Here is a 20925-nt window from a genome sequence, read left to right as displayed (position 1 = left end):
GTGGTGTCCTCTCCGCTCAGGTTACCATCTTGCTCTATTTTAGCATACCAACTGCTTCCAGGCCGTCATTTGAAAATAATAGCGCCGGAGAAACCTTCTGAGCCCAGGTTGTTGTCCTGAGTTAAAACGAGCATGTCAAATCGTTATTGACACAATGAACAGTCCCAATCCATGTACTCTTAACGGTCTCCATACTCCAACTTCCTGTCTTGATTTTTATCATAGCAGCTATTCACGGTTGTTTGCAAGTCACATTGCCCCTCGCACTTTCTGTGCTCAGCTTGCTTTCTGTTAGCCTTTTAAATCAATAGTACCCTGTGTGCAAACAGTATAATGGGGGGGGGGGGGGATCTTATCGAGCAGGCTCAGTGCTTTTCTTTTTCTAACTTGTGTTGCTATCATTCCCAGATAAATACAGGATAGAATGTAAAATCCTTATCGATCTGCTGTAGTGCTTCTTATACTTTGCCTTCCCATCCCACATCTGCAGTTGATTAAATAAATGACCCCCCCCCCCCCCCCCCACACACACACACACACCCTCCCTGTCACTATTGTTTACCAAACGGATGATGTCATCCTCCACTGAGCTTGCGACCTCATCTGAAGGGTAAATCATTAAAGTCTCCCTGCTCTGGCATCCGATACCGTCCCGGGACACACCCTGCCTGCGATGCAGCGCAATGTGTGCAAAAGCCAGAGAGCTGACTCAAGGGAAAGTGGTGTAAAAGCCCGGCGAAAGGGTGCAACGGGAAAACGGCCGGGTGAGAGGGGAGAGAAAGGTAACGGCGGTGGGTGGAGCAGGTGAGAGACGACTCCTACGTCTTCATTTGGGATCTTTTGGATGCCGAATAGTCCTTAGTTTCATCAATTTGTAAAGTTTTCCACTTCCACCAGCAAATTACCACCAACGGGGAGACCAAAGCTCATTTGCATGCGGTACAATCAGATGGAGGTCCGTCTACCGAGCTTGTCTCGGGTCGCTGTCTGCGGCGGTACCCATGGCAACGAGCTCTCCGGGGTCTACTTGGTCAGGGAGCTAATGAGGACAGTGACGGGCGCTGAGGCGGGAGGGGACGTGTCCGTGCGGGCGGTGCTGGCAAACCCACGTGCCACCCAGCTGGGCCGACGATACCTCGACACCGACCTGAACCGATGCTTCACCAACGCCGCCCTCAAGTAAGACTGCTGCACTTATTCTCTCTATTCCAAAGTGTCCCGTCCTGCCTATTCTGTCCTGAAGTTCTTTGAAATAGCAGCCGACTGCTGGCTTATCGCCTGGCCTGCAGTAAAATGCTTATGTTGTGATCTTGGCTGTCTGCTAGAATTCCAATTGTCCACATATCGCCAACCATCGTGAGAATAAGCGCTACGGATAACGGATGCGCATGTCATCATTGAATCAGTCCTTCACGTGACACTGATTTCTTCCCATCTTTTGTCCGCGGTCGTCACCCTCAGCGGGCCCTTGTCCGATGCGCCCCCCTACGAGATGACCCGAGCCCGGGAACTGGACGCCCTGCTGGGGCCCAAAGGGAGCCCGCGAGCTGTGGATCTCGTCTGCGACCTCCACAACAGCACGTCCAACATGGGCCTGTGTGTCATCGCTTTCTCCGACTGTGACTGGATCTGTTTGCATGCGTTCCGATACCTGCAGGTATGCCCCCAAAAAATCAATTTTACACGTGAATACATTTATTTTACTTATGAGAATATATGTTGACGTTCGCCTTCCGTGTTTTTCCAGCGGCAGATGCCAGACATACCGGTGAGGTACATTCATTTGGACATCCCCGACAAGGAGTCATTTTCTCTTGATTCAGTGGGAAAACATGGTTTCGGTACGTGTTATTTTTGCATGAATGCGTTCAGGGTACAAAACCCGCACCTACAAATTCACTTCGCAACGGATATGCAAACGGTGGGGCAACACATTTAGACAGATATGACGATATGAATAGGCATATATGACTAATGTTACACCATCTGAAATCTTTCAATGCCAGCCATTAAAAAAAGAGAACCTATTAAGTGCCAACCAGTTTATAAAATTCTGACTGATCTTTCAAAGATCACAGGATGTTGTGTTTTATGACTGTGTGAACACAGAAACTACCAAATGAAAGGATAGACTTCTTTCATCACACAATAAGTGTTTCGACTTTATTCCTCCTTATAGTGATCAGCAGAAGAATATGGTTTGCTTTCACCCAAAATCACATAAATCGTCCTTCTGTAAAACACCAGAAAATGTGCATCGCAAAATAATGTATTAACAAATAATTATCCATACACTGTAACAGTTTTACATTTGAGCTATTTGTAGGCTGTCTACTAGTAGTAGTTGTAATTAGTAGTGTGTGTGCGTGCATAGTGCCGTGTGTGTGTGTGTGTGTACATTATGTTATTGCATTACTTCAAAATATAAATCATCTGTCATATTTTCTGTCTTCATTTGTCACAATTTTTGTACTAGATTTAACATCACTAATACAGTCAAACCTCGGTTTTCGAACGTCTCTGTTCTCGACCAAATCGGTTTTCGACCAAAAATTTCGAGTTTTTTTTTTTATGCCTCGGATGACGACCGAATTTCAGTTCTTGACCAAACCGAGCGCACTTGAATGTGTCACTTGACTCCTCTCGCCTTCCTTAGACGAGGAAGTGCCTTGGGTAGACGAGGAAGTGACGCTTCCTCGTGGAGCGTTCCATTGTGAACAGACGTGTTAAATAAAGATTTTTTTTTAAAAAGCGTGGTTTCGGTTTTAGAACAAATGGGTTTTTCGAACAGCCTTCTGGAACGGATTATGGTCGATAACCGAGGTATGACTGTACTTGAATTAATCACAAAATTATTGTAACGGTGTAAATTCCAGAGTACTAATCTCATCCGAGAAAAGACCCCATGCTGCCATCTGCTGGCCATAGGTTGTTAGTTATTTTTTTTTTTTTTTTTGGGTGTTTTTTTGAACTTCCCCAACTTAATGATCAAATCAGAGTCGGCCAAGACTTTTCAGGGATCTGGAACGGATCATGCATTTCCTATCGTTTTAAAATGGAAAGATGATTAGAGTTCAGAGAAGTCACAACTCTGTATTGATGGGAGTTTCCTGTACATTTGAAAACTGCTCAAAATTACAAGGTGCTAATCTGTACTTTCAGCTTTAGAGATCGGTCCTCAGCCTCACGGCGTGGTGAGGTTCGACATCTACACGGCCATGAAAGACGGCCTGCAGCACACGCTCGATTGGGTGCGGCTCTTCAACTCGGGTATGTGAAACCACTGTGAGCATGCGGGCGATTCGGGTCCTGCCTCACTTGCTCGTCTTCTGTGGTTTCAGGCGCCGTTTTTGAGGGCGGGCCAGTAGACCTATTCACCGCGGTTGGACACGTTGACTATCCAAGAGAAGCCGACACTCAAAACATCATGGCGGCGATTCATCCAAAACTTCAGGTACAAAACTCTTGTAGGGATGGAAACTTCAAAAGAGTTGCTCTTCATGACAAATCTGATGATGAATAGGAATGGTTTACAACCTTACGGTCGAAACACATAACCGGTTGTTCTCACAATCTTTCAACTTTTTGTTTTGTATTCTTAGGATTAAGATTTATTGTCTAAATCAAATAAAAATAATTGTTAAAAACACTTCATTCGTTAAAGAATCAAGCTACTTTCTCTTTGGGTTACATAAGACTTGATTCTCATAAAAAGGCCTTTTTAAAAAATTTTATGTGACTTCATTCTTGGTAAAAATCAAATTTCAAACCTGAAAAGTTACCCAAAAATTTCCAAAAACACAAAAAATGTCAGATGTATTAATTCATTTTTAAAAATCCTTAAAGTTTTTCAAAAAAATATGACTTAATACTTGAAAAAAAAAACATTTGTGGTAATTAGACCCTTTTTTTTCTGTTGAGGAAAATCCCATTTTGTTCTCTGACAGGTACAACTTTAGACTGTAAAAAACAAACAAACAATTTTCTCAGGAAGATTAGTTGGTATAAATAAAAGGTCTCTTCTGGCAGGACCAAGACTTCTGCCTGCTGCGCCCCGAGGAGCCCATGTTCCAGACGTTTTCGGGCCAAACGCTGCACTACAAGGGCAGCGAACCTCTTTATCCCTTCTTCATCAACGAGTGTGCCTATTATGAGAAGGGCGTGGCGCTCTACCTCGCCAGGAAGAGGAGTGTCACCCTTCCTACACTGCGGGTGCACAAAAAGTGGCATCCGGCTAACTTTGTGTCAGTACAGGAGGAGGAGGAGGAATGAGACCAAAAAAACCCCACACCACCACTGAGGACAATCAACACAAACGTATGAAAAAAAAAAGTTTTATTTCAAAACGGCACATGCACGCTTACATATCACACATCAAGAGCAGGTCGCATCCGTATTGAACCAACATTTGTCATTGCCTAGAATGTCGTTGAAATCTACGGATTTTTAAATGTCCAAAAAGCAGAACTTCACAACAGCCCGCAACTTTTAAAAAAATCGAGCAGCAGGTGTAGCGCCATATGGCTGTTAGGGTACATTCATTAAAAAAAAATCTGCTTGCAGCAATGTATTTTAGTGTTGTTTCTACTCTGTTGGTGTGCTGAAATAATAGGGGGAAAAAAGGGGGGGGGGCGAACAAAAACAGGACATATGAAACTGGAAAAAAACACAAGAAGCGCTTACAAGTGAAAACGACAACTATCAAAATGTAAACAAAAAAAAAGCCTTCAAAACAATATATAAACAAATGCCAACTTAGTTTACAAAGCAATGTACAGTTGTAATTATTCACCAAGGAGCTACAGTCATTCTGAAAAGAAGAAAATCGGAGGACAAAAAGGTTTGAATTTCTACGAAGGAATGGCAGACTCCCTTGTTAACCGAAATGCAACAGTGGTGTTTTTTTCACTTGGCTTTCAACAGTGTGTTTTTCGCCCCACCTCCTAAAACTGATGGTTTCTCCCCCACAAAAATGACACTTGATTTTTGAAACCTAGTGGTTATTCTCCCTTGTAACATGACACCTTTATTCTCCAAAGATACAATAATAATAATACTAAGACTATTGTCTTAGGTTGGCAACTTTTTTTTTCCTTGACAAAAGTAAAACCTTGTACATCTATGCCTTTTTCCCCTCATATTAACATTTTAATTCTATTCTCATCTTTCCAGAAATATTATGACCTTTTCGTGACAGACTTATTTTTTTATCATTAGTAACGATTCTGTCTTGAAATATTTTGTCACACAAAATTCTGATTTTGTTCTTGTAACATTCTTTTCTCAAAATTTTCAGATTTTTTTCCCTAGCAAAATAGGAATACCTTTTTAAACATAATTTCTCAAAAGTTTATCTCCTGATTTTTTTTTTAACATATATATAAATAGTCATTTATTTTATGCCCCCCCCCATGTGATTTTCATACTCCAAAGTATACAGTATTCACTGCATACTGTAGGTACGATTTAACCATTTGTATTGTCTTCAAACAGCATTTCAACATAGTGGCCCGCCGGTATTGCAGCCGTTACACCAAGTGCTGGTCCAAACGAATGAGTCCCTCCGTTTGGACCATCGGGGACAAAGGCGTCGTCCTGCCGGTTAGGCCACGCGGTAGGCGGCCATGCGGTAGTAGTTGCGGCCGTGACTGCGCGCGGCCCACACGAGCAGGGCGGCCGCCATCATGTGGAGGGGCGAGGACATGAGCGCCAAGTAGAGCGACCAGCCCAGGGAGGCGTCCACCTTGTCGGGAAGCACGGAGACCCTGTGGAGCAGGTCCGTCCCCGCGAGGTAGCAACACACCGTGGCCAGTGAGCACAGACCTGCATCACGAGATGTGGGGGGGAAAAACATTTAAATGTACCGTATTTTTAAAAAAATTCCCCTGAGCTCAAATTTTAGAACGTTATTCTCTTACGATTTATTTTTCTGGGAAAAAAACATAACTTTGTGGTCTTTTATTCTTTTCAATTACCATATTTTCCGGACTATAAGTCACAGTTTTTTTCATATTTATGTGTGAAATAATTATCACACTCCGTCATTTGACATGTTATTTTCACATTAAACCGCAAGAGGGGGCTCTAGGCCTGCGTTGAATGCTTTCGACATTGACAAAAAAAAACTACGATGACTCTGACGTCAGCGAAGTAGAAGAGGAAGCACCGTCTCTTCTATCTCCGAAGTTGACTAAAGTGACACCGAGGATTAAAATTTCATTGGATTTAGTGATTTGGAGTGACACTGATGGTTTGGTAAACTTGTTAGTGTGATCATTATGCTACAGTTATCTGAATAACTCTTAATATGCTACGTGAACATACCAGGCACATTCTCAGTTCATTGTTTATGCGTCAAGTAACGTTAGCATATCGTACTCTTATTCAGCCTGTTGTTTTATTTGATAAAAACAATAATTAAAAAAAAAAATTTGCCTTCAAAGATGGCATGTAGGTTCTTAGTGTTGGATTTTATCACATAAATTTCCCCCCAAAATGCGACTTATACTCCAGTGCGACTAATATGTGTTTTTGTTCTTTATTATGCATTTTATGGCTGGTGCGACTTATACTCAGGAGCGACTTATAGTCCGGAAAATACGGTAATTTTTTTGTTAGCATTCTTTTTTTTCCCCCTCCCCCTCATAATACAACTTCATTCTGAAAGTACAACTTTATCCGGAAAAATACAACGGATTTATTCTCTTCAAATGAAGACTTTCCCCCCCCCTTGGGGAAAATACAGCTTTACTCTCTTTTTGTCTTTGTTTTTTTTCTTCATGAAGCAAGTCTAAGGAGTTACCTGTTAACAGGTGAAGTACACCAATGGCAAGGGTGGGCGTGAGGCTTCGGCAGAGGCAGGCGCAGAAACCGATCAGACCCGCCAAGACCTCCAGGCCCAGAGAAACGAGTGGCAGGAGGAACTGGAATCGCCACAAGTCTACGAAAAAACACCAGGCAAGTTGGACTGTTTGGCGACCGTTTCATTATGATGAATATATGATTAATTTGAAAAATCAACGCTATCGTAACTCTTCACATCACTTGTTGCGAGGCAAAGTTGTAACTGCACCAATAGCAATGAAGTGAGGAGCTCAGCAGATGGTACCGTCATTTCCCAGAGCAATTCTTACATATATGGCCGTTGGACTTACATGTGCGCAGCATGTCCTCTCCACTGTTGTGGTTTCCGGGTTCCTTGTATTTGGGCATGAGCTGCTGCTGCACGGTGAAGCTTCGGCACCGCAACACCATCTTGGCGCCTGAGATGATCAAAATAGGAATACGTGTTAAAACGGCAAGCTAAATTGAGATAGCAGCGATGTGATATCTCACTCAAAATGGTCTGCAGAGGAATTGGTGAGTAACAATATCTAATGACCTTGTAAAATGTCAGCTTTACAGATGCCACGTCAGCTGTCCATATTGTGGTCACCAAGAAGGCGTCAGTCTGAGGTATGACATTTATTTCTGTTCATTTTTTCCTTCAATGTAATGGTTTTTGTATTTTTTTTTACTTGAACTCAACAGAATTTGAGCATTGTTTTTGAAAATTAGCACTCCATATATACATTTACTCCAACCATATTACATAGTATTTTTAACCTAATTTACATGATCTGAAACGTCTCCAAAATAATCGATAGTGGCAAAATTTAGTCACATTTTTTAATCGGCAAAGAGCTCGAAATATTTAGATTTGCTTAAATGTAATATAATTAGTATTTTGAAGATGAATCACTTCTTGAAAAAGTGTTTTTCAGAAACAGATTTCAAAACTGATTCGAGAAAAAGCTGCACTTTTTGTCGAACCGTTCTTGAAAACACCCGAGGGGACGGGTTTGTTTGCCAAGCGTCCACCAGAGGGTACTACAGGAACCCGAAGAACCAGAAACTAAATTTCCTTGTTCATTGTGACATTCTATTTTCTTATTATTTTACGCGAATGTGTTTTTTCTGGCACTCTTAAATATTAGGTTTACTGAGACACATATTTATAAAATAACTGACAATGACAATATTTGAGTAGGTATTAAATATTTGATGCGAACAACGCTTTCAAAACGGCCGAGAGACCAGGTTCTGTCGCCATCCATCCACAAGAGGTCACCAAAGTGTCCCAAGTGACGGGACGTCAAATGGCGACTGTAATTCGGGACGTTTCCGCGCATCCCCCGGACTGCCGACCCCCCCTAAGGGAAAGCGTGTCGTATGCACGTACCCGGTTCCTTGTACCAGTGCGCGGCGGCGGGCACGAGCACGCAGCGCCACCACAGGCCCACGCTGCCGTTGAGTCGGAACAAAGTGTCGCTGTCGGTCTTCTCATCAAATTCTCCGTCCATGAACTCGTCGTAGAGGCCGCGCAGCTCGGACACGTTGGCCTCGCCGCGTACTGGCGGGCTGCTGTACTGGTACCAGTGCTGCGTGCCCATGCCCACGCACAGATACACGGTGGCCATGAGGCTGAGTACGCAGGCGATCACCAACGCCGTGGCGTAGCGGTTGTCCACCATTGTTTCACGTCACGAGTGGAGGAGGAGGGCGGGTGTGAGCATCACGCGAGTCCTGAGTCCGAGCTCTCCCGCCGGGATGAGGCGCCGTCGTCGCTGCTGTCGCCGTGTGTCCCCGCCCCCGTGGCCCACTTCCACAGATGGTGCTCGGTTTTACTGTCGAGCCCATCGGGCGGTTTGCGCTAATCCGTCACCTTTTCCTCTTCCGGCCGCCTCCAAAATAATTTACATTTTCTTATGAATTTGGAATATAAATTTGAAAATATTTTTTATTAGTCTCTCTTTTTTAAAACGAAGGTAAATCTGAACCAACTGTTGACTTGAGATCTTTCTTGAAAAGGCCGTAAATTACTGACAATAGCGGGAATGATTTGCAGCAATTTCAAATTGTAAATAACATTTGAAATACTATTGGAATATTGGTATAAAATAAAATACATAAAAATATAATATGGGTATAATATAAACTAATAATTAGATTTTCCTGAAAAGTTTCTTCCATCAGCAACTTTTCATAGATAGAAAGTGATAAGTGGTGAAGAAATGTATGTTACATTTTTTTTCATATTTTAATGTGATTCAAAGCTTTTCTTTCAAATTATTATTAGATAATTTGTGATACTGAACAATACAACTGAAGCAATTTAAAAAAGTGTAATCTTTTATTGTAATATAATGACGTTTAAATGGATGACATGTATTCATATGAACAATATATATTTTAATAATTGTTGATTGTTTGCAGTGAGCGATGAATTCATATTTTCTCCGTATGGCTGTGGGCTTTCTGCTGATGTCATGCATGTATGTTGAGGAGTGCCTCACATTGTATGTTCATCCAATGCGGCTGTTATGAAGAAAATTGGCTTTTGTATTGCTTTTGTGTGGGTGGGTGAAAACAAAAAAAACCCCAAAACAAAACAAAGTGCCACTTCAAGTCTCTGACAAAGGGGCCCTGCCTTGTGTTATTATTCTGCCAAACCTGATCCACTGGCATCAAGAACAACAAGTGTACCCGCCTATTGTGTCATGTTATTGTAGGAAATGTCATCGGTCGTTCTTTTCATATCCCACGTATAGCCGGTCAGAACCTTCAAATAACCATCACGCAAACTCGAAGACACCTTTTTTTTATTATTATTGGGTCTCACGGCATTAGATGCATACATGAATGGCATTGCATTGTCCTTATTCGATAAATAATAACCATGGTCATTGTGCGTTAAATAGAATATATTAAATTGACAATTTAATAACCACAAAAATACCTCTGAAAGTGCATATCTGGTTTGAAACCCTGTGGTAAAATTAAATAATTAAAACTGCAAGTTGGGGAGGAAGACGTCTTTTCATTGATGACTGCCAGTAAGGGGCGCTGATGAATTTCTTAGGGTGGGACAGCCGTCATTTGATCTGGCTCTGACTTGTGGTGCTCAGTGAATGTCCGCTGGAAATAGCTAAAAAAAACTAAAATGGCTGCTTCAAACCAAAATGGGTGACATTCCGTGTCGGCCTGCCTACTGACTAGCATGTCAAGAGAAAGCCGGGCTGGGGGCTGACTCCCCACTTCAGGAAAAAAAAAAAAATTCAGTCATTGATGGAATTTTTGCATTTAAATAGAACTTAAATAAAATTGATAGCAGTGCTGAATGTGACTTGGTCAGTGCTGACACTTTATTGCTGTGTGGACAGGATCCACGAAAGAGCCGCCAGACAGGATGCGCTGACCAGGCTGGTCTTGCGGCTCGCTCCGCTCGTTACTGGAAAAACACAATCTCATTTTAGTTCCAATTTAGAGCAACTCTAATTCTGTTTGAGATTAATTGAAAACAAACAAACAAACGTACCAATTCCTTCAACGGTGATGGAACTTTGCTCAATGTCAAAGCCGCTGACAACTGAGGCGGCGTCAATCAGGACCTCGGAAATTGCCGTGTTGTTTGGGGCCATGTTGTTAAACTGGAGGTCCATATCGTTGATGACTGAGCCACGTCTGCCAGTGAAAAGGACAAAATATATGCAATATTAATTGAAGAAGAAAATTTTTCTTTTTTTCCGTCTCAAGAAATGAGCACTGAAAGCAGAAGGCTGGACACTGAACTGAAAATTACAACAGCTCTGTTACTGCCTGGGGAATTTTTAAAAAAATCCTTACTAATGGTACTACTATAACGACAAATGTTCAAATTGTGAACACTAAGAAGTATTGCAAAATTGCTAACGTGATAATATAGAGCAGAGGAGTAACTCGAGAATGGAAGGTTTCATTCGGTTGGGAAATGTGGAAGAAAGATGTAAGGATTTAAAATGTGCCTTCATTTGGTAATATTAGTGTGTGGAGTTCTGAAAAAATGGGAATTTGGGGGATGGGGAAAATAGTTCCACAAATTTGAAAATGAGAAATGTGATAGGTTGAGTTAAAGTTGTTTTTGTTTTTTTTAACATTTCTGCATTGAGTTGGAAATTTTATTTTGGAATTGTGGAATATCGAAATAGTACTGCATATGTCCTGAATGGGCTGAACATTTTGACGTTGAAGTGGCTTGAATAATAATGCAGTAAAGTAGCAAAATGTGGAAGAACAAAACGAAAATGTTCGTCCATTTGTAGAGGATTTTTTTGTCATGAAAAATGGCGGGATTTGTAGGAAAAAGTAACCCTTGGATGCACCCTGTAACCTACGAACACGATGAGCTGTCCACTGTAGTAACCGCTGTCCCGAATGAGCTGAATATTTTGACTTTGGACTCAAAAGTTTTAGAGAGACAAATTCGTTTCCAGGAACTGAAAACAAGAGTTTGTTTTTGTGCTGAATAACCACTCGTCAGCATCCATGCGATAAGCCAACAAAATCAGCACGAGCACGTTACCTGAATCCGATGACAATCAGGATCCTGAAGATGGAAGGAAATGCCCTTTGGAATAATGGTTGGAGCTGCAAAAAGGAAAACAAACAACTGAGTGCTTTCGTAGCAATTCATTGGTAAAATAACATAACTCCAGTGACCAGTAGTTTATCAATTTTCTTCCGTGTTTCTTACCTGGCTTTTTATCATGGTCGATCGAAACATGAACTGGGAAGACGACTGATTCAGCAGGTCATTCGTAAATGTGCTCTGAAGAGATCGGAAAGAAACTCGCCGAATTATTATGGTAACGGCAGTTGCCGTCGTCGTAGTTGCCACATGTGTTGCTCCTGGCACGGTTGTTGTGAAAATTCCTGTCGCGGCAGCATTTCCTGTTGTGGGATTTGTCGCAGCATTCCCTGTCTTGGGATTTGTCGCTGAAATTCCTGTGACAGAATTTGTCGCTGTGTTTTTTGTGACAGAATTTGTTGCGGCATTTCCTGTCGTGGAATTTGTCGCTGCATTTCCCGTGGTGGGTTTAGTTTCGGGAAGTGTTGCTGTGGTTGTCACTTGTGCTGGAGTTCCCGTCACTGCTGCGGGGGGTGGTGATGTTATCGTTGTGGTCCCTTTCGCACCTTCGGCGGTTGTCGGCAATGCAGTTGCTGTTGTTTGGACTGATTGTGTAGTTGCTTTAGAAGATGTTTTCGCGACAGTGATTGCTTTTGTTGTTGTCAGATCAGGTGTCGCCGTGATTCTAGATGTTGTGACAGATTCAAATCCAGCTGTTGATGTTTCTGAAGGTGTGGGATGAGGTGTCCCTGTTGTTGCAGTTAATGGTTGTACAGTTGTTCTTGTTGTTGTTCCTGCCGCCGTTGGGGGAGCAGGTTCTGATGTTGTGGCTGCAGTTGATGTTGATACACTTGTCTGCAAGATTGTCGTCTGAGAAGCCGCCGTATTTGTCGCCTCGGATGCCGGGGACGCCGCTGTTGTTGGCAGTAATGTTTGCACAGTTGTTTCAACAGGTGTTGCTGATTCTGTTGTGGTGGCGCCAATGGCCATTGTTGTCAGAGCAGGTGATGCCGTCTCGGATGCTGCTGGCACTGCTGCGCTTGTAGGATGTGATGTTGCCCCAGTTGCCTCCGGAGTTGACATAAACTCTGTGGTGGGCGCAGTTGTTTCTGCGGTTGTAACAGACTTTGCTGTTGCTCCACTCGTCAGCACAGATGAGACAGAAAGTGTGAATGTTTCACTGCTTGCTAATGATGTTGTCAAGGTGACTGTTGTGGTGGGAGCCGATGTTTGTATAGTTGTCTGACGCGTAGTTTCTGATTCAGCAGTCGTGGCTCCAGCTGTTGTTTCAACAGCTGCTGCCCCAGTTGCCACCACAGAAGGCGTTGATATTTCACTCATTGCTGCAGAGATTGTCAGAGCTGCTGTTGTTGTGGGAGCTGATGCTTCTGTCGCAGTGGTTGTTTCAGATTCTGCGGTCGTGGCTAGAGCTGTTGTTTCAGTCGTAGCTTCCTCTGTTGTCACTCCAGCAGGTGTAAATGTTTCACTTGTTGCTCCAGATGTCGTCAGGGCTGCTGTTGTTGTGGGAGCCGATGTTTCTGTCTCGGTGGTTGTTTCAGATTCTGCGGTCGTGGCTAGAGCTGTTGTTTCAGTCGTAGCTTCCTCTGTTGCCACTCCAGCAGGTGTAAATGTTTCACTTGTTGCTGCAGATGTTGTCAGGATATCTGTTGCTGTGGGAGCTGATGTTTCTGTCTCAGTGGTTGTTTCAGATTCTGCAGTCGTGGCTCCAGCTGTTGCTTCAGTAGTTCCTGCCCCAGTTGCCACCCCATCAGGTGTTGATGTTTCACTTGTTGCTCCAGATGTTGTCAGGGCTGCTGTTGTTGGGGGAGCCGATGTTTCTGTCTCAGTGGTTGTTTCAGGTTCTGCGGTCGTGGCGACAGCTGTTGTTTCAGTAGTAGCTTCCTCTGTTGCCGCTCCAGCAGGTGTTAACGTTTCACTTGTGGCTGCAGATGTCGCCAAGGCTGCTGTTGTTGGGGGAGCCGATGTTTCACTCTCAGTGGTTGTTTCAGATTCTGCGGTCGTGGCCCCAGCTGTTGTTTCAGTCGTTCCTGCCCCAGTTGCCACGCCATCAGGCGTTGATATGTCACTTGTTGCTGCAGATGTTGTCAGGGCTGCTGTTGTTGTGGGAGCCGTTGTTTCAGTCTCGGTGGTTGTTTGAGATTCTCCGGTCGTGGCTAGAACTGTTTTTTCAGTAGTAGCTTCCTCTGTTGTCACTCCAGCAGGTGTTAATGTTTCACTTGTTGCTGCAGATGTTGTCAGGGCTGCTGTTGTTGTGGGAGCCGATGTTTCTGTCTCGGTGGTTGTTTCAGATTCTCCGGTCGTGGCTAGAGCTGTTGTTTCAGTAGTCGCTTCCTCTGTTGCCACTTCAGCAGGTGTTAATGTTTCACTCGTTGCTGCAGATGTTGTCAGGACTTCTGTTGTTGTGGGAGCCGATGTTTCACTCTCAGTGTTTTTTTCAGATGCTGCAGTCGTGGCTCCAGCTGTTGCATCAGTAGTTCCTGCCCCAGTTGCCACCCCATCAGGTGTTGATGTTTCACTTGTTGCTCCAGATGTTGTCAGGGCTGCTGTTGTTGGGGGAGCCGATGTTTCACTCTCAGTGGTTGTTTCAGATGCTGCAGTCGTGGCTCCAGCTGTTGTTTCAGTCGTTCCTGCCCCAGTTGCCACCCCATCAGGCGTTGATATTTCATTCGTTGCTGCCGATGTTGTCAGGGCTGCTGTTGCTGTGGGAGCTGATGTTTCTGTCTCAGTGTTTTTTTCAGATTCTGCAGTTGTGGCTCCAGCTGTTGCATCAGTCGTTCCTGCCCCAGTTGCCACCCCATCAGGCGTTGAGATTTCACTTGTTGCTGCAGATGTTGTCAGGGCTGCTGTTGTTGTGGGAGACGATGTTTCCGCCTCGGTGGTTGTTTCAGATTCTCCGGTCGTGGCGACAGCTGTTGTTTCAGTAGTAGCTTCCTCTGTTGCCACTCCAGCAGGTGTTAATGTTTCACCTGTGGCTGCAGATGTCGTCAGGGTTGCTGTAGGTGTGGGAGCCAATGTTTTTGTCTCAGTGGTTGTTTCAGATTCTGCGGTCATGGCGACAGCTGTTGTTTCAGTAGTCGCTTCCTCTGTTGCCACTCCAGCAGGTGTTAACGTTTCACTTGTGGCTGCAGATGTCGCCACGGCTGCTGTTGTTGGGGGCGCCAATGTTTCTGTCTCAGTGGTTGTTTCAGGTTCTGCGGTTGTGGCTAAAGCTGTTGTTTCAGTAGTAGCTTCCTCTGTTGCCACTCCAGAAGGTGTTAACGTTTCACTTGTGACTGCAGATGTCGCCAAGGCTGCTGTTGTTGGGGAAGCCGATGTTTCACTCTCAGTGGTTGTTTCAGATTCTGCGTTCGTGGCCCCAGCTGTTGTTTCAGTTGTTCCTGCCCCAGTTGCCACGCCATCAGGCGTTGATATGTCACTTGTTGCTGCTGATGTTGTCAGGGCTGCTGTTGTTGTGGGAGCCGATGTTTCTGTCTCGGTGGTTGTTTCAGATTCTCCGGTTGTGGCTAGAGCTGTTGTTTCAGTAGTCGCTTCCTCTGTTGCCACTTCAGCAGGTGTTAATGTTTCACTCGTTGCTGCAGATGTCGTCAGGGCATCTGTTGCTGTGGGAGCTGATGTTTCTGTCTCAGTGGTTTTTTCAGATTCTGCAGTTGTGGCTCCAGCTGTTGCATCAGTAGTAGCTTCCTCTGTTGCCACTTCAGCAGGTGTTAATGTTTCACTCGTTGCTGCAGATGTCGTCAGGGCATCTGTTGTTGTGGGAGCTAATGTTTCTGTCTTGGTGGTTGTTTCAGATTCTGCAGTCATGGCTAGAGCTGTTGTTTCAGTCGTAGCTTCCTCTGTTGCCACTCCAGCAGGTGTAAATGTTTCACTTGTTGCTGCAGATGTTTTCAGGATATCTGTTGCTGTGGGAGCTGATGTTTCTGTCTCAGTGGTTGTTTCAGATTCTGCAGTCGTGGCTCCAGCTGTTGCTTCAGTAGTTCCTGCCCCAGTTGCCACCCCATCAGGTGTTGATGTTTCACTTGTTGCTCCAGATGTTGTCAGGGCTGCTGTTGTTGGGGGAGCCGATGTTTCTGTCTCCGTGGTTGTTTCAGGTTCTGCGGTCGTGGCGACAGCTGTTGTTTCAGTAGTAGCTTCCTCTGTTGCCGCTCCAGCAGGTGTTAACGTTTCACTTGTGGCTGCAGATGTCGCCAAGGCTGCTGTTGTTGGGGGAGCCGATGTTTCACTCTCAGTGGTTGTTTCAGATTCTGCGGTCGTGGCCCCAGCTGTTGTTTCAGTCGTTCCTGCCCCAGTTGCCACGCCATCAGGCGTTGATATGTCACTTGTTGCTGCAGATGTTGTCAGGGCTGCTGTTGTTGTGGGAGCCGTTGTTTCAGTCTCTGTGGTTGTTTGAGATTCTCCGGTCGTGGCTAGAACTGTTTTTTCAGTAGTAGCTTCCTCTGTTGTCACTCCAGCAGGTGTTAATGTTTCACTTGTTGCTGCAGATGTTGTCAGGGCTGCTGTTGTTGTGGGAGCCGATGTTTCTGTCTCGGTGGTTGTTTCAGATTCTCCGGTCGTGGCTAGAGCTGTTGTTTCAGTAGTCGCTTCCTCTGTTGCCACTTCAGCAGGTGTTAATGTTTCACTCGTTGCTGCAGATGTTGTCAGGGCTTCTGTTGTTGTGGGAGCCGATGTTTCACTCTCAGTGTTATTTTCAGATGCTGCAGTCGTGGCTCCAGCTGTTGTTTCCGTAGTTCCTGCCTCAGTTGCCACCCCATCAGGCGTTGATATTTCACTCGTTGCTGCAGATGTTGTCAGGGCTGCTGTTGTTGTGGGAGCCGATGTTTCTGTCTTGGTGGTTGTTTCAGATTCTCCGGTCGTGGCTAGAGCTGTTGTTTCAGTAGTCGCTTCCTCTGTTGCCACTTCAGCAGGTGTTAATGTTTCACTCGTTGCTGCAGATGTTGTCAGGGCTGCTGTTGTTGGGGGAGCCGATGTTTCACTCTCAGTGGTTGTTTCAGATGCTGCAGTCGTGGCTCCAGCTGTTGTTTCAGTCGTTCCTGCCCCAGTTGCCACCCCATCAGGCGTTGATATTTCACTTGTTGCTGCAGATGTTGTCAGGGCTGCTAGTGTTGTGGGAGACGATGTTTCTGCCTTGGTGGTTGTTTCAGATTCTCCGGTCGTGGCTACAGCTGTTGTTTCAGTAGTAGCTTCCTCTGTTGCCACTCCAGCAGGTGTTAATGTTTCACTTGTGGCTGCAGATGTCGCCACGGCTGCTGTTGTTGGGGGCGCCAATGTTTCTGTCTCAGTGGTTGTTTCAGGTTCTGCGGTTGTGGCTAAAGCTGTTGTTTCAGTAGTAGCTTCCGCTGTTGCCACTCCAGCAGGTGTTAATGTTTCACCTGTGGCTGCAGATGTTGTCAGGGTTGCTGTAGTTGTGGGAGCCAATGTTTTTGTCTCAGTGGTTGTTTCAGAATCTGCGGTCGTGGCTCCAGCTGTTGTTTCAGTAGTTCCTGCCCCGGTTGCCACCCCATCAGGCGTTGATATTTCACTTGTGGCTGCAGATGTTGTCAGGATATCTGTTGCTGTGGGAGCTGATGTTTCTGTCTCAGTGGTTGTTTCAGATTCTGCAGTCGTGGCTCCAGCTGTTGCTTCAGTAGTTCCTCCCCCAGTTGCCACCCCATCAGGTGTTGATGTTTCACTTGTTGCTCCAGATGTTGTCAGGGCTGCTGTTGTTGGGGGAGCCGATGTTTCTGTCTCCGTGGTTGTTTCAGGTTCTGCGGTCGTGGCGACAGCTGTTGTTTCAGTAGTAGCTTCCTCTGTTGCCACTCCAGCAGGTGTTAACGTTTCACTTGTGACTGCAGATGTCGCCAAGGCTGCTGTTGTTGGGGAAGCCGATGTTTCACTCTCAGTGGTTGTTTCAGATTCTGCGTTCGTGGCCCCAGCTGTTGTTTCAGTTGTTCCTGCCCCAGTTGCCACGCCATCAGGCGTTGATATGTCACTTGTTGCTGCTGATGTTGTCAGGGCTGCTGTTGTTGTGGGAGCCGATGTTTCTATCTCTGTGGTTGTTTCAGATTCTCCAGTTGTGGCTAGAGCTGTTGTTTCAGTAGTCGCTTCCTCTGTTGCCACTTCAGCAGGTGTTAATGTTTCACTTCTTGCTGCAGATGTTGTCAGGGCTTCTGTTGTTGTGGGAGCTGATGTTTCTGTCTCAGTGGTTGTTTCAGATTCTGCAGTCGTGGCTCCAGCTGTTGCATCAGTAGTTCCTGCCCCAGTTGCCACTTCAGCAGGTGTTAATGTTTCACTCGTTGCTGCAGATGTCGTCAGGGCATCTGTTGCTGTGGGAGCTGATGTTTCTGTCTCAGTGTTTTTTTCAGATTCTGCAGTTGTGGCTCCAGCTGTTGCATCAGTAGTAGCTTCCTCTGTTGCCACTTCAGCAGGTGTTAATGTTTCACTCGTTGCTGCAGATGTCGTCAGGGCATCTGTTGTTGTGGGAGCTAATGTTTCTGTCGCAGTGTTTGTTTCAGATTCTGCAGTCATGGCTCCAGCTGTTGTTTTAGTTGTTCCTGCCCCAGTTGCCACCCCATCAGGCGTTGCTGTTTCACTTGTTGCTGCAGATGTCATCAGGGCTGCTGTAGTTTCGGGACCCAATGTTTCTGTCTCGATGGTTGTTTCAGATTCTGTGGTCGTGGCTTGAGCTGTTGTTTGAGTTGTTCCTGCCCCAGTTGCCACTCCATCAGGCATTGATGTTTCACTTGTGGCTGCAGATGTTGTCAGGGCTGGTGTTGTTACGGGAGCTGATGTTTCTGTTGCAGTGGGTGTTTCAGATTCTGCAGTCGTGGCTCCAGCTGTTGTTTCAGTAGTTCCTGCCCCAGTTGCCACCCCATCAGGCGTTGAGATTTCACTTGTTGCTTCAGATGTTGTCAGGGCTGCTGTTGTTGTGGGAGCCGATGTTTCTGTCTCAGTGGTTGTTTCAGATTCTGCGGTCGTGGCTACAGTTGTTGTTTCAGTCGTAGCTTCCTCTGTTGCCACTCCAGCAGGTGTTAATATTTCACTTGTTGCTGCAGATGTTTTCAGGGCTTCTGTTGTGGTCGCTGATGCTTCTGTCGCAGTGGTTGTTTCAGATTCTGCAGTCATGGCTCCAGGTGTTGTTTCAGTAGTTCCTGCCCCAGTTGCCACACCATCAGGCGTTGATATTTCACTCGTTGCTGCAGATGTTGTCAGGGCTGCTGTTGTTGTGGGAGCCGATGTTTCTGTCTTGGTGGTTGTTTCAGATTCTCCGGTCGTGGCTAGAGCTGTTGTTTCAGTAGTCGCTTCCTCTGTTGCCACTCCAGCAGGTGTTAATGTTTCACCTGTGGCTGCAGATGTTGTCAGGGCTGCTGTCGTTGTGGGAGATGATGTTTGCACAGTGTTCTGTGCTGTTGTGTCAGATACTGTAGTTGTGGCTACAGCTATTGTTTCAGCACTTGCTCCCCCCGTTGACACTTCAGCAGGCGTTAATGTTTCACTTGTGACGGCAGACGTCAACGCTGCAGTTGTTGTGGGAGCTGATGTTTGTGCAGTTGTCTCAACGGTTGTTGGCAGTCCTGATGTTGTTGAGAGAGCAGATTTTTCTTCTGTTGTTTCAACAAGAGTTGTTGACTCCCTTGTTGTGGCGACGGCAGTTGTCACATCGGTCGCCGTCAGTGAAGTTCCATCAGTTGTTGTCTGAGAAGGAGTTGTCAACATGCCCGTTGCTGTTGCGACTGATGGGGGATCAGTGTTCGAATTTGTTGGTGCAGAAGTCACCACCACCGTTGCCGTTGTAGAGGCTTGTACAGCTGTCTGAGTAGCTGTCGTCATTGCTGTAGTTACTTCTGTGGTTGTCAAAGCAGCAGTTGTGACAGCAGATTGTGTTGTTGACGCAGCTATGGCTGTTGACTCAACAGTAATGGAGGCAGTTTCAATGTCAAAGCCACTGACAATTAAAGCCGCATCGGACAAGACCTCCGCAATTTGGGTGTCACTTGGTGTCGATGTATCTGTGAACTCAACATCCATGACGTTGACGACTGAGCCACTCCTGCAGAAGAAATCACAAAAAAACTTTGTCAACTGGAAATACTTTCTGTATTTCACCTGTTAAACCACAACAGCAAAGTACCTGAATGTGATGATGATGATGATCACGAAGGAGGAAGGAAATGCTTCAGAAAATATCGGTGTAAGCTGTAGAGAGGGATGCAGGTTGGGGCGTCAATGACATTGGTTTGAATTTATCACTGTTATCATATTTCATAATGTGACGTCTTTTTTTTTTATATGACTTACTTGTGCCTTGATCATGTCTGCTCTGTTTTGATAAGCCGCAGAGTTTGGATCCTGCAAATCACTTGTAAAGGTGCTTTGAAGAGATCTGAAAGTAACTCGTTTGGCAATTGTGGCAATCGTGTCTGTTGTTTTTTTTGCAGATGTCGTCATTGCCATTGTTGTAAAGTCTATTGTTGTGGCAACTGTTGTTTTGACAGATGTTGCCACTTCGGCTGTTGTTGTTTCCGCAGTTGTTGTGAGCGCTGCTGTTGTGTCAACTGTTGTTGTTCCTGCTGTTGCTGTTCCCATAGATGTCATAGCTGCCTTTGTAGAAGAGCCTATTGTTGTGGCAACTGTTGTTGCAGCAGGAGTTGTTGTTTCTGCAGGTGTCCTGTCTGCTGTTGTGGTAAAGTCTATTATTGTGGCAGCTGTCGTTGTTTGATCGGGTTTCGCCACTGTTGTTGTTGCGGCAGCTGTTATTGTTTCTGCTGCTGTTGTTGTCGCAGCTGTTATTGTTTCTGCAAGTGTTGTCACTGCTGCAGTTGTGGCTCCAACTGTTGTTTCAGTAGTTCCTGCCCCAGTTGCCACCCCATCAGGCGTCGGTATTTCACTTGTTGCTGCAGATGTCATCAGGGCTGCTGTTGTTGTGGGAGATGATGTTTCTGTCTCAGTGGTTGTTTTAGATTCTGCAGTCGTGGCTCCAGTTGTTGTTTCAGTCGTAGCTTCCTCTGTTGTCACTCCAGCAGGTGTTAATATTTCACTTGTGTCTGTCGATGTCGTCAGGGCTGCTACTGTTGTGGGAGCCGATGTTTCTGGCTCAGTGATTGTTTCAGAAGCTGCAGTAGTGGTTCCAGCTGTTGCTTCAGTAGTTCCTGCCCCAGTTGCCACCCCATCAGGTGTTGATATTTCACTTGTTGCTGCAGATGTTGTCAGGGCTGCTGTTGTTGTGGGAGCTGATGTTTCTGTCTCAGTGGTTGTTTCAGATGCTGCAGTCATGGCTCCAGCTGTTGTTTCAGTCGTAGCTTCCTCTGTTGTCACTCCAGTAGGTGTGAATGTTTCACTTGTGGCTGGAGATGTCGTCAGGGCTGCTGCTGTTGTGGGAGCCGATGTTTCTGGCTCAGTGGTTGTTTCAGGAGCTGCAGTAGTGGCTACAGCTGTTGTTTCAGTAGTTCCTGCCCCAGTTGCCACCCCATCAGGCGTTGATATTTCACTTGTTGCTGCAGATGTTG

General features: G+C 45.4%; 4 protein-coding genes across 5 annotated transcripts; 1 reads left to right on the top strand and 3 right to left on the bottom strand.

Annotated features, from left to right (window-relative positions):
* Positions 1-620: 620 nt before the first annotated feature.
* Positions 621-4570, top strand: LOC147209094 (N-acyl-aromatic-L-amino acid amidohydrolase (carboxylate-forming) B-like). Of its 2 annotated transcripts, none has more exons than XM_086104689.1 (7): positions 621-804; positions 898-1179; positions 1462-1657; positions 1748-1841; positions 3163-3270; positions 3342-3454; positions 4030-4570. In XM_086104689.1, the coding sequence occupies exons 1-7, from the start codon at positions 674-676 to the stop codon at positions 4270-4272; spliced, it is 1167 nt and encodes a 388-aa protein (XP_085960815.1). In that variant the 5' UTR covers positions 621-673; the 3' UTR covers positions 4273-4570. The 2 variants fall into 2 exon arrangements, with proteins under 2 accessions (XP_085960815.1, XP_085960821.1); XM_086104695.1 differs by having other exon boundaries at positions 660-804; positions 881-1179.
* On the bottom strand, positions 4319-8685 carry LOC147209093 (claudin domain-containing protein 1-like). The gene is made up of 4 exons (XM_086104696.1): positions 8222-8685; positions 7155-7262; positions 6803-6940; positions 4319-5823 (listed from the first exon to the last, which is right to left on the bottom strand). The coding sequence occupies exons 1-4, from the start codon at positions 8511-8513 to the stop codon at positions 5603-5605; spliced, it is 759 nt and encodes a 252-aa protein (XP_085960822.1). The 5' UTR covers positions 8514-8685; the 3' UTR covers positions 4319-5602.
* A 927-nt stretch (positions 8686-9612) lies between these two features.
* LOC147209092 (uncharacterized) lies at positions 9613-11712 on the bottom strand. The gene is made up of 4 exons (XM_086104686.1): positions 11552-11712; positions 11381-11445; positions 10358-10503; positions 9613-10270 (listed from the first exon to the last, which is right to left on the bottom strand). Exons 1-4 carry the CDS (start codon positions 11579-11581, stop codon positions 10185-10187), a joined length of 327 nt encoding a protein of 108 aa, XP_085960812.1. The 5' UTR covers positions 11582-11712; the 3' UTR covers positions 9613-10184.
* Positions 11713-12092: 380 nt separating this feature from the next.
* On the bottom strand, positions 12093-19895 carry LOC147209091 (uncharacterized). Its single transcript, XM_086131882.1, has 5 exons — positions 19718-19895; positions 19551-19615; positions 17863-19469; positions 12185-16689; positions 12093-12110 (listed from the first exon to the last, which is right to left on the bottom strand). Exons 1-5 carry the CDS (start codon positions 19871-19873, stop codon positions 12093-12095), a joined length of 6351 nt encoding a protein of 2116 aa, XP_085988008.1. The 5' UTR covers positions 19874-19895.
* Positions 19896-20925: the final 1030 nt, after the last annotated feature.

Source organism: Hippocampus guttulatus, chromosome 2, assembly GCF_054856545.1.
Source record: "Hippocampus guttulatus isolate MCC_2025c chromosome 2, RoL_Hgut_1.0, whole genome shotgun sequence".
Taxonomy (NCBI): Eukaryota; Metazoa; Chordata; class Actinopteri; order Syngnathiformes; family Syngnathidae; genus Hippocampus; species Hippocampus guttulatus.
This window is presented reverse-complemented; position numbering and strand designations above follow the sequence as displayed.

Bases quoted from the DNA above. Each gene is read 5' to 3' on its own strand.
- LOC147209092 (XM_086104686.1), bottom strand. From the start codon at position 11,581: ATGTTTCGATCGACCATGATAAAAAGCCAG. The intron at 11,446-11,551 runs GTAAGAAACACG...TCCTTTTTGCAG, and splicing joins CGACCATGATAAAAAGCCAG to CTCCAACCATTATTCCAAAG. The intron at 10,504-11,380 runs GTAACGTGCTCG...TTTCACTGGCAG, and splicing joins CTGATTGTCATCGGATTCAG to ACGTGGCTCAGTCATCAACG.
- LOC147209091 (XM_086131882.1), bottom strand. From the start codon at position 19,873: ATGGCAATGACGACATCTGCAAAAAAAACAACAGACACGATTGCCACA. The intron at 19,616-19,717 runs GTAAGTCATATA...CCCTCTCTACAG, and splicing joins CAGACATGATCAAGGCACAA to CTTACACCGATATTTTCTGA. The intron at 19,470-19,550 runs GTACTTTGCTGT...TTTCTTCTGCAG, and splicing joins ATCATCATCATCACATTCAG to GAGTGGCTCAGTCGTCAACG.
- LOC147209094 (XM_086104689.1), top strand. From the start codon at position 674: ATGCAGCGCAATGTGTGCAAAAGCCAGAGAGCTGACTCAAGGGAAAGT. The intron at 1,180-1,461 runs GTAAGACTGCTG...CGTCACCCTCAG, and splicing joins TTCACCAACGCCGCCCTCAA to CGGGCCCTTGTCCGATGCGC. The intron at 1,842-3,162 runs GTACGTGTTATT...CTGTACTTTCAG, and splicing joins AGTGGGAAAACATGGTTTCG to CTTTAGAGATCGGTCCTCAG.
- LOC147209093 (XM_086104696.1), bottom strand. From the start codon at position 8,513: ATGGTGGACAACCGCTACGCCACGGCGTTGGTGATCGCCTGCGTACTC. The intron at 7,263-8,221 runs GTACGTGCATAC...TGATCATCTCAG, and splicing joins GCACTGGTACAAGGAACCGG to GCGCCAAGATGGTGTTGCGG. The intron at 5,824-6,802 runs GTAACTCCTTAG...CTCGTGATGCAG, and splicing joins TGTACTTCACCTGTTAACAG to GTCTGTGCTCACTGGCCACG.